At 34.5% G+C, this 14,753-nt stretch overlaps 2 protein-coding genes across 3 annotated transcripts in view; one reads left to right on the top strand and one right to left on the bottom strand.

Moving 5' to 3' along the window:
* LOC134685355 (RAD51-associated protein 1-like) overlaps positions 1-11,350 on the bottom strand; it is a 205,371-nt gene extending 194,021 nt beyond the window's left edge. For both annotated transcript variants that reach the window (XM_063545048.1, XM_063545049.1), the window contains exon 1: positions 11,332-11,350. The gene's annotated coding sequence lies outside the window, so the exon portion shown is untranslated. The remainder of the gene's footprint in view (positions 1-11,331) is intronic.
* LOC134685356 (electron transfer flavoprotein regulatory factor 1-like) lies at positions 6,534-14,561 on the top strand. Its single transcript, XM_063545051.1, has 3 exons — positions 6,534-6,572; positions 13,370-13,451; positions 14,300-14,561. Exons 2-3 carry the CDS (start codon positions 13,404-13,406, stop codon positions 14,516-14,518), a joined length of 267 nt encoding a protein of 88 aa, XP_063401121.1. The 5' UTR covers positions 6,534-6,572; positions 13,370-13,403; the 3' UTR covers positions 14,519-14,561.
* Positions 14,562-14,753: the final 192 nt, after the last annotated feature.

The raw sequence follows: 14,753 nt of genomic DNA, 5'->3' as shown, positions 1-14,753 counted from the left end.
TGCAGGTAAAAAGTAACATCAAAGTGCCGCTGTCAAATTTGTGTATTGACCAATTTGGAAGGCGGGGGATAGACCGCCGCTCCCAAGATAATCGGAATAGTCAAGGTAGTTGCTTGATATAGCAAAAATTAAAACATACGCAAATTTCTTTTCTGGCTATCCTTTTTTGAGTTTCTAAGTTACACTGTAAAACTGGTGTTGAGTGGAAAATAAATTATATTAAATTGAATTGTGGAGGTCTGAGGGTTACCTTGAAATATTTAAGGACATCATGAAATAATGCAATTTTGGCAGAACCAATTAAGTTATTTGTGGAGGAGTAAGGGGGGTTCCAACAATATGTCCCCATTCAAAGGCATTGATCTGCCAAAAAAAAAGGGGGGGGGGGGGTTCCAACCACCGGACCCGGCCCCCTGCATCCGCCAATGTGATATCGATTTATTAAAGAACCACAAGTATTCCAGGATTGAAATCTTCTAGGATTTATTGGTATCTGTATTCTAATCATTGGGACGGGATGTATTTTGAAACTTCCCTTGATACACTTATTTTGACTAATTTATTTTGCGCCTCATTTTTCACTAAAATATTTATCAATTATTGAAAATCTCTGTGTACCAACTAAACAGTAAAAAAACTCAAGCATGCAAGCATCGTCATCGTCAATATATATGATATATGATATAGGGATATCTTGATGTTGGATTTGTTTTAAATGACAATCTTTACCATATATACAGAAATATTTTGTTCACGTTCTAAACTGATTTCTATGTACAAATTTATTTTGGAGTCCATCGTTAAAAATCCAAATTCCAATCATCTAATCAATTTCAAGTTAGAGCTATATAGCCGACTAGGATATTCTCAAGCCTGTTGTCATAACGAACGAACAAATCTTACTTTGCTCTGATATATAGGGTCTATATAAATAAATTCCTTCAAGCAGATCATCATGCCAAATAATAACGAGATATGATTGACAACACAGTTGTTGGTCGACAATCTAGGGAGATCTATGGGAATCAGATGTGCTCAACTTATTTTTTATTAGTATAAATCAGAATTCATAATTTTATATAGACTTCTCAACAGAAATTGAAAAAGCTAAGACTTTAATTCGTGCTCCGTTATATTAATAATATTCCGGTTCCATGAATATTCCAAAGTTTGTGTGTCCTGTTGAGTAACATCTATTAAGGCTTACATTTAAATATTACCATTGTAAGCTTCCAATTGTGTTGCTACGATATTAAAAAAATACAACTGCATGCAAACTGAGACTAGTAGTCTCAGATGCAAATGAAATACAACTTGTTGATGATTTGATATCACGGGTCCGTGACTGAATTGAAGTATATTCCTATGCGCAAGCCTCATTTTAGTATTAGTATTGTCATCTGATAAAGTCATGCCGATTATAAGTTACACAGTTTTTCTCTGCTTTCAAATCTTTCTGTTTGAACCCGTCGAACTGGAACTTATCAATTATTGGTAATATTAATTATTTGGAAAACAAAAGATCCTGAAATGGAGTATTTTCTAATCAACAGCATTGTCCTATTTTAGTTATAAATAAAGTTGAATTCTTTGATTCGCTGTTTTACGTCATGCCCACTTACAAATTGAAAACCGTACCTTTACGCCTTATTTTTAGTCCAGATTTTTAGTATTCGTATTGTTATCTTAGAAAGTCTTACTGATTGAAATACTACAAAAGGTAAAATTTGAAAATTTAGTAGTGTCAACCCTGTGATTATGACCCGTGTATATAGCATATTAATCCTGAATACACCGTTTGGTGGTGCGCCTGTCAGATGCGGAACGTACAGATAAGGTAATAGTTAACAGGTGAATATACTATTGATATCGGTATCGGAATCGACCCGGAACTTCTTAATTATTGGCAATATTAATTACGTGGAAAACAAAAGGGCCTGGAGTGGTGTAATTTTTAATCTATACCTTTGTACTATATTAGTTATATATTAAGTTGAATTCTGTGATTCGTCGTTTTTACGTGATGACGGCTGTCAAATTGGACCTCGTAATTAATTTTTAGTATTATAGATAGGTATTACATGTATATATTATAACCGCTATACTAGTATTTTAAATAGCATAGTTGGAGTAGGGCGCTGGGCACGTTGTAGGCAGAGTTTCCACAATATTTCAATTGCAGGGGTCTCAAATTTGACCCGCTGAGGAAAGAACACAATTTTACATAGGCAAATATGAAGACCTCGCATGGTTGGAACGAAGTATCTGCTTAATTTGAGACGAAGTATATATAATGTTAGCCCTGTATAATCACATGTTATTCTACGGAGAACGTCTGTCGTAAGGTATATACATCATGTATACTATGTTCCCACCCTAGTAGAGCAGACGAGGAAAGGTATTACTCGACTGACGAAATCTATATTTATATAGCCTAGTGGATTGGTATAATTGCTGGCCACAGTGCAAGAGATGTTACCAAAACGTCGTAACGCAAATTTTCAAATTTAGCATTGCTGGGCTACATTTGAAACTTAGTAATGATAAAGAATATGGCCATTGCCACCCCTATATATCAACAGGTTATCCGACAGAGAATGTCTGTCGTAATGTTTTCCGTGACATATTTAGACGTATAGTATACAAGAAAATAAAATTGAAGAACTCGTCACAGTAATATAAATATATATTTATTCCCGTTGACCCGATATTATAGAACCTAATATGTTTCTCTTGTGTGTCTTCCCTTATTTTTTAACGATTCCTTGCTTTTCATTAAACCCGTACGACTGTCGGATATTTGCTTGTTAGTTCCAACACAACACTATTCTTTCTGGTATAGAACATAGTTGAAAGAGGACGTGGTCATCCTTCTGGTAACCTGATATCACCCTGGGTTAAATTAGAGTACGCAAATGTCTCTGAGCACTAGTTTTTTCTTGTTCTATATTTTTTTTAGTGTTTGTGTTTTCACTTTTTGTGGCCTGTCTTACCTTCAGTTTCAAAAATATGACCGGATTTAAACATGAAAACTACGAGTGTCTATATATATATATGTATGTTAATAGTTCAGGAGGAACACGAATTTTAATAGAACCGCCTAATGTTTGAAGATGGACATTTTGTTGGTCTTCTATAGTCTCCTTTCTTTCTGTTTGTTATGGTGTTATTTGATTTGTATTGTACTAGTATACAGATCCTTGGTGTCATTGATATTTTGGTGTTACATATTTTTAATTTTAGAAATGATGGCAGACATTTGATACTGAGTGATATCTATAGGAGATACATATTTAGAGAGATTGGTAACGGATTATGTATAAAAAAAAACAAAGACAAAAAAAAAAAAAAAAAAAAAAACAGAAATCGGCCAATTTCATATTTACATGGAAGGTTTCATTTTCTATTTCAGTATAAATTGAAAATGTTTTCTTTTGAAAGTCGGAGCAGAACTTTAGTATATAGAAACTGTTGAATAAATGAAAACAGTTTATAGATGTTTTACTAGCAATTATAGTGCTTTCGGTATGGTTTAGAATTGCTTTTGTTTTTATAATTCATTATACTAGTATTTACATGGACAACAGGGTGAAGACTATGCTTCTCAGTACCTATAAAAGTGTTTCCATATTTCTATCAACCAGTGTCCTGATTAATTACAACATTTTCCTTCAAAACCGCATCGGTGGTTTCCTTGTAGCTCGCTCGCTTCGAGTGCAGGGGTCTTTGATTTCATCCCACACTGGTCAAATTTTACACTAGCTGCCCTCTAAGCACACGACATTTATAAGTAATTGACTGAATTTGCCACTGGACGTTTTAAACAGTAAGCAATCAATCATTTATATTTAATTTTAGATTAATCGTATCTCTGTTTTTTGCCAGAGATATGATTATTGCAGTAAGATTATTGAATCAACTTTACTGAATTATATAAGATAAACACGATGCAGATAATTCATAATTCTATGATATAAGAACATTCTAAAGAGTTCAATACTATCAATTTTGGAGCAGTCACCGGCTAGAAAACAGTTCAGTTAGGTCTCACTCGACTTGTCCTTGTTGTGAAGTCCGCCTCAATTCTAAAGAAAGTCCATTAACGTATTGTAAAGCTTTGATAACATTTAATTTATTATTAATCCTTGTCAATGGCAATGGTCATTTAAATTGAAAAAAATCAGTAGATGCTTAAAATGACAGAATATGGACAACGGGAGATTACTCAAATTTCCTTACGTTACAAACCAAGAAACCGTATGACATTTTAGTACTTAAAAATATATCAACTCTTAAATATTCAAGCTTATACTTTATAATTTCTATAAATCTCTCGACACCGACCCATATTTGTTAAAAAATATTTATTAAAAATTCAATTCAGAGAGGCGAAAGAGACCAAAAGGAATACATAGACTCTCAAGTCGAAAACAAACTGACAATGCCATGGCAAAGACCCCCCCCCCCCCCCCCCCCCCGTCCAATGCTTGGCTGTAGCAAAGATAATAAACTACTGTTTAAATTAATAAACTTTATTTTTCAAACGCATGTACTTGTAATGGTCAAAATAAATCAAGAGAACAAACAACAGTTAAATTCTTTAATTACAATTTGTAAAAAATAAATCCTTATAGTTCAAAGTACGGCCTTCAACACCGAGCCTTTGCTCACACCGAACAGCAAGCTATAAAGTATAAAGGGCCCCATAATGACTATTGTAAACCCGTTCAAACCGAAAAATCAACGGTCTAATATATATAAAAAAACGAGAAACGAGTAACATGTATTAACCATGTCACAAATCAGCTCTACTCAAACAGCTTATATTATTTGTGATAAGAATAGTATTCAACAAGTGGATATCATTTTGAACTCAGGTTGGTTTTTGTCGTTTTAGTTATTCTGTTTGGTATTTTCTCAACAATTATTTGACAAAAAAATGTTAAATGACAAAAATACTGAACTCCGAGGAAAATTCAACACAGAAAGTCCATACTGTCACTATTTGTGGGGGATTTCCCCCATGAAGGCTCCCAAATTGAAATTTTGAAAGAGCATTTTTATAACAAAGAAGATGTGGTATGATTGCCAATGAGACACCTATCTACAAAAGACCAAAATGACACAAACATTAACAATTATAGGTCACCGTACGGCCTTCAACAATGAATAAAGCCCATACCGCATATAGTCAGCTATAAAAGGCCCCGATAAGACAATGTAAAACAATTCAAACGAGAAAACTAACGGCCTTATTTATGTAAAAAAATTTACGAAAAACAAAAATGTAAACATAAACAAACGACAACCACTGAATTACAGGCTCCTGACTTGGGGAAATTTTTGTCCACAATTTTAAACAAAACATATAATTTTACAATGTCTGTAGTCTTATACAAGTATGAAGAAGCAAAAAAACAAAATTATACTGCCGTATTTGAAGGCCCCTTTGAAGGTTTTTTAGACTGTGACAGCCATTTTGCACGCAAAACCCCCATGGGCATTTTGAAAAGTTGGCAGGTACGAAAGTCCCTAATCAAATGGCAAAATCAAAAGCACAAACACCGGCATCAAACGAATGGACAACTGTCATAATGAATACTTTATGTATAAGATATTTTCCTATCACTTTCATTACAATCATGTCTTGTTAAATTTTTTATAAAATAAATCACCATTTTCAAATACGAATTATAATTCATATTTTTAGAACATGGAATTCTGAAAACTTCTTTAGTTACAGAAAATCATCAACATTTTGAAGATTACATTCTGGCGCATGCCTGATTGAGGTTGCTTTTTAAAAATTACTGATTTCAATTTTTCTTTATTTTTAAGCTTTACAATTTTTATTGAACTTTTAATTTTTACATTTTTTATTTCATTCCCGACTGAGGTTATTTAGTTCCATTTTAGGGTGTGTACTAGTTTCTTTCATTGGTATTTCTGTGTTAGTTTCTGATGTGAAAGCAGATAGAAATTATTGGTTTAGTATTTTGGCTTTTTCAGAGGGGTTTGTATGGAGGGTGCCTTCGTCTGGTTCTTTTATATAGATGTCAAAGATCATATTTTCGATGTGTGCCCAGTATGCTATTCTCATCTCTTTTTGGAGTTTGGTCTTTATCTCCTTGTATTTATTTTGAAATTTGAGTCATGACTTTTCTTTTTATAATTAGAGTTTGTTTTTCTTTCTTATGAGTCTTTTCAGGTCTCTATTTACCCATGGTAATTTTGATTTTTTTCCAATTACTTTAGTTGGTATATTTTTGTTGATGTTTATTAACTGTTTTTTTAATTATTATTTCTGATTCGAAAAAAAAATACCTTCCCCTCTATATAGCAATAAAAAACATGACCAAAACGTATAAACGAAGTATGGCCGAAAAGACTGAGGCCGAAACGTTCTATAACGTACCAACAAATGGGTACGTTGTAGTTATAAAATTTGAGAAGAAAAAACTGGTAATAGGTAAAATCGTTGCTTATCTTAACTTTACCAGAGACATATATACACATGTGTATATATGTCTCTGACTTTACTAAAAAGAATTCTTCAGCAGACAAACCAAAAGGTAAACAAATATGCTTATTTATATTGCAGTTATATTCTGAATGAATGCCATTTATCCCAAATAACAATTTACATTTATGAAAAAAAATGGGAAAACGTTCTGATTATATGATGCACTGGAACTGCAGTCCATCCAACAGAGGCTCAGAACTCTAGAACTGACATTATCACAATCAGCTAGGCCACACTATCAGCCATATCATACAAGCCACTTCCAAATGCAGTACCCAATTCCACAGGGCCCTGCCTACATGGCTAGATTACCTACATATCCCCAGCAGTACAGACCAATGAGCACCAACTGGCCAGGTCAACCACAACACACGCCAGCTTACCTTCCAAACATGCAAAGACCAATATTTCCTTCGCATGGATTACCTCCACATCCTTCAAATATTCCGCCTCCATCTTATTTCCATCATCAAACAACGGTAAACAACCAACATAACCGTCAACCAGCCCAGCAAACATTTACAGGAGCAAACCTGCACTTCAGGCATGACAACAAAAACAACCAAACCGTGAATACTGTTATTAATTCCACAACAGGGCCTCAAGCAACCAATTTGGTCAATCAGCCTCACAAATCTGTCACAACTACACCTCCGACAGAAAATGCAATCTCAAACATGGCAACAACACCAACCATGTTAAATTCTACAGATACATCTGAACTTCTTAACACAGTAAGTGAAATCAAAAGGTCACAACAAGAACTCACAACAGAACCTGAGGACGTCAGCAGTATGTTAAACAAGGAACAATCTATACCTGACAAAGAAGTTCCATGTGTTCAAAGAAATCAAATATCACAGGAAGCTATTGGACCCAGCTCAAATACTGAGGATTATCCAACAAATCAGCCGGACTCTTTTTTAGAACTTTGCCAGAACATCCAGATAATCACATAGCACAGGATGCCTCTACTTCAACTTTACTAAGAATATCCTCCTTCAATTGTAAAAATGTATATAACTCCCAATCTTGTATAAAAGACATTTTAGATTTTACCGATTTTATATGTATTCAGGAACATTGGCTATTCAAGTTTGAACAGGACAATATAGGAGAACTCTTTAACAAAACATCTTGGACATGCAAGTCAGTTGACGAAAACAACCCTATACCTCCAACTCAAAAACCTAGAGGATATGGTGGAGTAGCTATACTTTGGAAACAGCATCTCGATCATCTTGTAGAAAAAATTAATGATGGCTCAGAGAGAATTATATGTATAAAGATAAATGTAAAACCAAAGCCAATTCTATTAATCTGTGCTTATATGCCATGTAGAGGGTCAAAACAGGCAAACGAACAGTTCAAAGAATGTCTTGACCAGCTCCACGAGATAATTCTCAAATACTCCGACACATGTACACCTGTCCTATGTGGAGACTGGAACTGTGATCTGATGAAAACATCTATTAAATCAGCACGGTTAAAGGAACTCGAAGACTTCATAAGTTCTAAGAAGCTATTGTTTAAAGCAACCCCATTAACATTCATTCATCCAAATGGCAATGAAACATCAACAATTGACTATATCTTTGTACACGACAGTCTAGCCGATAAAGTTTACAACACCATTAGACTGGATATGTTGTCAAACAACACCTCTGACCACTATCCTCTTTTAACGGAAATTGAAACCGAGATTATTAGCAAGAAAAAACAAGACCAACCAGTAGTGTCAAATAAAATCAAATGGGATAAGATAGATTTACAACAATACCAAGATAGTTTAACAAAATGCCTTCAAGAAAATCCCATTGACTACTTGAATGATTCAACTGCAATAACAAGACTTATGGAAACCATAGTTACAGCTCAAAAAAATATAGTACCACCATCTAAAATATCAACCCAACGAAACAGACATATCTGGAATGATGAAATTGAACAATCACTGAAAATGAATAAATCATCACTTGATAAATGGAAATTAGAAGGAAAACCAACATCTGGCGAAACTATGCAAGAAAGGAAAAAAACTAAAAAGCAACTGCGCAAAGCACGGAGACAAGAAATTGCGCGGCAACGAGATGAATCGCTACAGAAGATCATGAACGCTAAGCAAAGAGATAGCAAAATATTCCATAGACTTGTAAATGCACAAAGGAAAACCAAAAAATCTTCCATATCAGACCTGACTGTAGAAGACAAAACCTATTCTTCTCGGGAAGAAATACTTCAAGGTTGGAACGAGCATTTCAGCAAGCTCGCAACACCTGAGTCTAATACCACGAACTCGGATCATGCCAACAAAGAATTTGATATAGACATTATTGAAGAAATCTGCAAACAAAATGCTGTACCATTAACTTTCACAGCTGAAGAAATTGACAAAGCCATAAACCAACTGAACACCAACAAGGCACCTGATATATACGGTATTACAGCAGAACATGTCAAATATGGTGGAGATACATTACTGCAGGCAATAACATCTATAATCAACAACATCTGCTCCTCTGCAACCATACCAGACTGCATAAAACATGGAATCTTAACACCAATATTCAAAAACAAAGGACTACCAAATGAGGCAAAAAATTATAGAGGAATCACTGTACTCCCAATTATCGGGAAAATCCTTGAAATACTACTGAGGAAACTGCTAAGAGACATCATCGATATTCTCCAAAACCGATTACAAAGAGGTTTCACTCCTGGGGTATCGCCTTTATATAGCGCACTCATACTCCTAGAATCCATAGCAGAATCAATGGACCAAAAGATTCCTGTTTTTGTAGCTCTGCTAGACGCCAAATCTGCATTTGATGTTGTCAATCTTAACAGCTTACACCGTAAACTCTTTCTATCAGGAGTCGGTGGGACCCTCTGGCTACTTATCCGCCAACTGAGTACATACGCCACAACCTCTATAAAATGGAACGGTCTAATGTCAAAACCATTTCCTGTACAACAAGGAGTAAGACAAGGCGGCATATTAAGCACCGAACTGTACAAAGTTTACATCAATGATGTATTGGACCAATTAGAAAACAGTGGCCTTGGCACCTACATCGGAAATATATACTGTGGATCCCCAACTTGCGCAGATGATGTTGCTCTCATTGCCAATTCTCCTAATGACCTCCAAACAATGATAAGTACGGTTGAGAATTACAGCTTGCAAGAGAAATACTCACTCCAACCAACAAAAAGTGTTGTATTAAAACATGAACCACCTTCAAAAGATACAGGCTTCAGCTTCAAAATTAATAACATAGAAATGAATGAGCCAGATTCAGCTGTGCATATTGGCATAAAACACAGCTCTGATTTAAAAAAAACTACCAGCATCCATGTTGATGAAAACATCTCAAAGGCAAGACGAACTATGTATAGCCTGATGGGGGCTGGTCTGCATGGAAAGAATGGGCTAAATCCAATAACATGTCTTCACATTTTCAACGTTTATGTTCTTCCTGTTCTTATCTATGGAATTGACATTCTTCTTCCAGACAATAAACAATTAGAGCCACTAGAAGTATTCTATCGAAAATCAATTAAACAGATCTTGTCGCTTCCCAACAACACGGCGGATGCAGCAATTTATACTATAGCAGGAGTTATACCACTCCAAGGCATTATACACAAAGCAGCCTTAAACATATACAACAAGATTTGTGGTATGGAATCATCCGTTGAAAAAGATCTGGCAGAAAGACAACTCTCGATATCCGGATTTAACTCCAAAAACTGGTTCTCTAAAATACGTTGCTTACTTGCACAATATAACCTACAATCAGCTCATGAACTTATACAGAACCCGGTCAGTAGATACAGATGGAAAGCAATTGTTAAGAAGGCAGTGGACAACGTTTGGTATGAACAACTCAGGACAAAAGTATCATTATTCAGCTCTCTTCGCAATTTATCTGCAAATAATATTCTATGGTACAATATTCATCCATGTCTGGCAAGTGTTGGTACCTCTGCACAAGATATTAGCCGCCTACAACCAAAATTAAAGCTATTAACAGGAACTTATTACCTGCAAAGCAATAAGGCTGCATTTAACCAGAATTCAATAGATCCAACTTGTCTTCTCTGCAACGAAAATTCAGAAACTGTTGAACATTTTATTCTAGATTGTAAACCTCTGAATAATATTCGTATACCATACTTGTATGAATTAGACTGCTTTCTTCGTAGCATTAAAAACTGTGATAAATGCTTTAACCTAACCAGCTTAGTAATAAATAAACAGCTTATTTTAGACCCAAGTAGATTATTATGCGCATGTGGCTGTAGATGCAAATGCATGGACAACTGCTTCAAAGTGGAGTATATAAATAGAAAACTGTGCTATGCGTTACATACCAAAAGAAATGAACTTTTGAAAGCTCTACCGTCAAACAAACGAAAGGGCCATTGAATGTAGCCAGCATTCACCCCACGGGCGTAGATTTTTACTTTTTTGTTTACCAAAGACCCCTGTAAATATAGTCCTGTAAATATATATATTGTGAACTTTTAAACCGATTCTGAAAAGAAGTGCTCCTTTGAAGGAGGGAATTCCTTACACAGATACAGATACAGATACAGACTGGCATGCGTCTCAAGCAAGGGAACGATAACGAAGTTTGTTGGATTATTTCGTCGTTAATCGTTACATAAGTTATACACTGTCATCATCTACACTGAAAACAGCACAAACATGAACTCTGGTAAATTCGTTGGCTGATCACCGCTGGTAATGTGACAGTAGGGGGCAACAATGAGTGATTTAAAGGATTGATATCACAGGCACTGAATCCGGGTCCGTTCGCGCCCATTCACGTTCGCACCCTCTCATGTTCGCCCCCTTTCACTTTCGCACCCCACATGTTCGCACCCAAAGTCCGTTCGCACCCTACATGTTCGCGCCCAATTTTAATTGGTTTTGTGTTTAATAACCTTGAAATAAAGTTTTGGCAAGTAGGTATTCTTAAAGGCATAAGAAACGAGTGACCGGTGAAAAATAATGTTCTTCCCATTCTTGAACCAATGCATACAAACGTCATAAACTTAGTCTTCTGTGCTTGAATTTATCATTTTTTTTGTGTAAATTTCGTATAATTGTCAATTTTCTTTTCAATCGGTCAGCGTTGTTGTGAAAATATGGCAGGTAATTAAAGTTCGTGTTTTGAAGCCGAAGTTTAACGATTGTCACCTGTTTGTCAACAATTGACGAAAAATAAACAAAAAAGCATGGAAATTGAGCACGTGTTTAACATGTAAATTCAGATAATAGTTTATTTTAAGGACATCCATGCGTATTGTGGTCACCGGATTTTTACGAGATGGGTCACACTGAGGTCACCTTGCATACGGAAAATATGTCGGGGGAATTGCTTGCTGGAAGGAAGCTATTCAAACAAAGTAAACTTCTTCTAAATATGAATGAATTAAAGAATTTTCTTCAGAAAAAAGTATATGTACATAAGTTTTATAATGAAAACTATCCATTGAGTTATAAAGATCATAGGAATTAATTTTTTTTATTTGAGGATTCTTATGACTTTAAAAGTATAATTGATTTCATTGTCTCAAAATAAAGCGAGACAGCATTTTTTATGTGTTGAATAAATCTTAATCATGTTTTTGAGAGTGTATTGTTAAAAAATAATATTCCTTTATAATTAAAGTGGGAATTTTGTCAACGTTTTATTTTGTGTTGAATAACACTTAATCATGTTTTGTTTAGTGTATTGCCTATAACTTTGTTTCATTGACTTGTTTCAAAATGAAGTGATATTCTGACTACGTTTGTTTTTGTGCGTTGAATACATTTTATCATGTTTTGGTTTATATAATAGTGTTTTGCTATATTTTATTATTTCATTGTTTCAGATCAAAGGGACCAAGCTGTTAAAAACAATTTTCTTTTGTGTTTTTCATTTAAAATATTCAATCATTTACTCATACCAAGCTATAAATACATTCAGTATTTACATCAAAGCAATTATAAATAACAATCACGATTTTCCAATTATTCAACTGGAATTTGTATTAAAATTGGGCGCGAACGTGTAGAGTGCGAACGGACATTGGGTGCGAACATGCGAGGTGCGAACGTGTAGGGTGCGAAAGTATATTGGGCGCGAACGGACCTGATACCACAGGCACTTGTCTCAAAAAAATAATTCCTATATACCTGAATATACCGTTGAGTAAAAGCCAGAATTGGTATCTTCAACGTATACATACAGATACAGATAACACAAGGTACTTAACTAAATTTTTTGAAAAATGACACCCAGTCCCGAATTCCCGTTATTTTTTTATTTTTTTTTTATTTCTCGGTTGTCAAACCTACTTAAACTTAATGTGCTGTAAATCTAAATTGATTTATCTACACAATGGTATATGACACGACTATCATTGTTGTCGGGAACAATAGTAGCAGGCTAAGAAGTCGGTCAACGGGATGTTTTTTTGCATTCGTCTCAAACTTTTTTTTATGATGGGATTTTTAACAACCTTGACTGGCTACATAGCCCTCGCACGGTTGGTACCTGATTATTATGATGCCTGTTTATGAATGAATATAGGCTACATAGCCCTTGCACGGTTGTACCTGATAATTATGATGCCTGTTTATGAATGAATATAGGGCTACATAGCCCTTGCACAGTTGGTACCTGTGGGATCCTTTCAACCATTTATTCATTCAGCAACAGAACAATAAAGGAGGTCAAATAAGGTGTGGTATAAACAAAACTGAATACAAATACATTTTTGTACTATTTCCATAGTCATGATAGTTCTGATTATCAATGCTAACAGATTTTTTTTTTTTTTTTTTAGATAAGATGACTTAGCAAAATTTAGTTTTGTCAATATGTCTGGAAAGAATTTGAGGCCAAGAGTTATTGAATTATACAAAACTGTAAGTTATTTACTTAACTTCGTCGTTGGCGTTCAATTTGTGCTAGAAAGCACATCTTGTCAGCATGTTCATTAGTATTGTCTCAATCACACTGACTTGAAATATATAAATAAGTAGATGTGGCATGTGTGGTATGATTGCCAGTTCAAACAACTATCCACCAAAGTTTAAATGAAGTGGATAACTTGTAAGCAATTTTAACCAACCATAAGGCCCTCAACAATAAGAAAAACCCATATCTTATGGTTGGCTTTAAAAGGCCTGAACAAACTATAAAATCTATTGGAAACACATTTTATAGTATACATGTAAATCCTTACACAATCTCTTAATATACTGTTAACAGAGTGCATCTTGAATAATGTGTATAATGTAAAATTAAATTTAGTAGATACATGTCAAACTATTTAACATGGGTCAAATAACATTTCCAAAAAAAGTGCAAGATTTTTTGCAATCTGATTTAGAAAACAAAAGTAAGAAAATCAAATTCTGTACTGGAAAGATATCTCAAAAACAGTTTCAATATGGAATATATGCTACTTTGATTTATCAATTTAGCCTCTTGATAAGACATGTTTATAAGCAATTTCATGATAGTGCCCAAGCTTCGAGGGATCTAAAAATGTTCCATTAAACTTTCTGTTTTTAAGACCTCAAGGAATTCTTTGGTTTTGATGGATAAATATGCACATACTAAAATTTCATGGGCTGATGTGATAATTAACAGAACAGAAAGTCAACAGGTTGTTGTTAGACCTTTGTAAGCTAAGCTTAGAATACCATTTTAGAATCATTATATAACTTCCAAAAAGCTTGTTTTTTTAAGAATACATTTTTCTTTTCAGTTACTGTATTATGGGAAGGAATATCCACTAGGTTATGACTACTTTCGGGAGAGATTGAAGAAAGCGTTTCTGGGTAATAAAGATGTGACAGACCCAGAAAAGATTGAACAGTTAATAGCTCGAGGAGAGTTTGTCAAGAAAGAAATTGAAGCTTTATATATGCTGAGAAAATACAGAACATTAAAAAAGAGATATTATTCGGATGAAAAAAAGAATTGATAACTTGTCAAATTGTTTTATAAATAAATTATTTATTTTTGTACTAATATATGTTTTAAATGCAGTTGTTGAATTGAAAAAAGAAAATTGTCTAAACAGTTATAAAATTGAGAATGGAAATTGGGAATGTGTCAAAGAGACAACAACCCGACCAAATAAAAATACAACAGCAGAAGGTCACCAACAGGTCTTCAATGTGGCGAGAAATTCCCGCACCCGGAGGCGTCCTTCAGCT

This window comes from Mytilus trossulus, chromosome 9, assembly GCF_036588685.1.
Source record: "Mytilus trossulus isolate FHL-02 chromosome 9, PNRI_Mtr1.1.1.hap1, whole genome shotgun sequence".
NCBI classification, from domain to species: Eukaryota; Metazoa; Mollusca; class Bivalvia; order Mytilida; family Mytilidae; genus Mytilus; species Mytilus trossulus.
The sequence above is the reverse complement of the archived record's forward strand: the minus strand, read 5'-3'. Positions and strand labels throughout refer to the sequence as shown.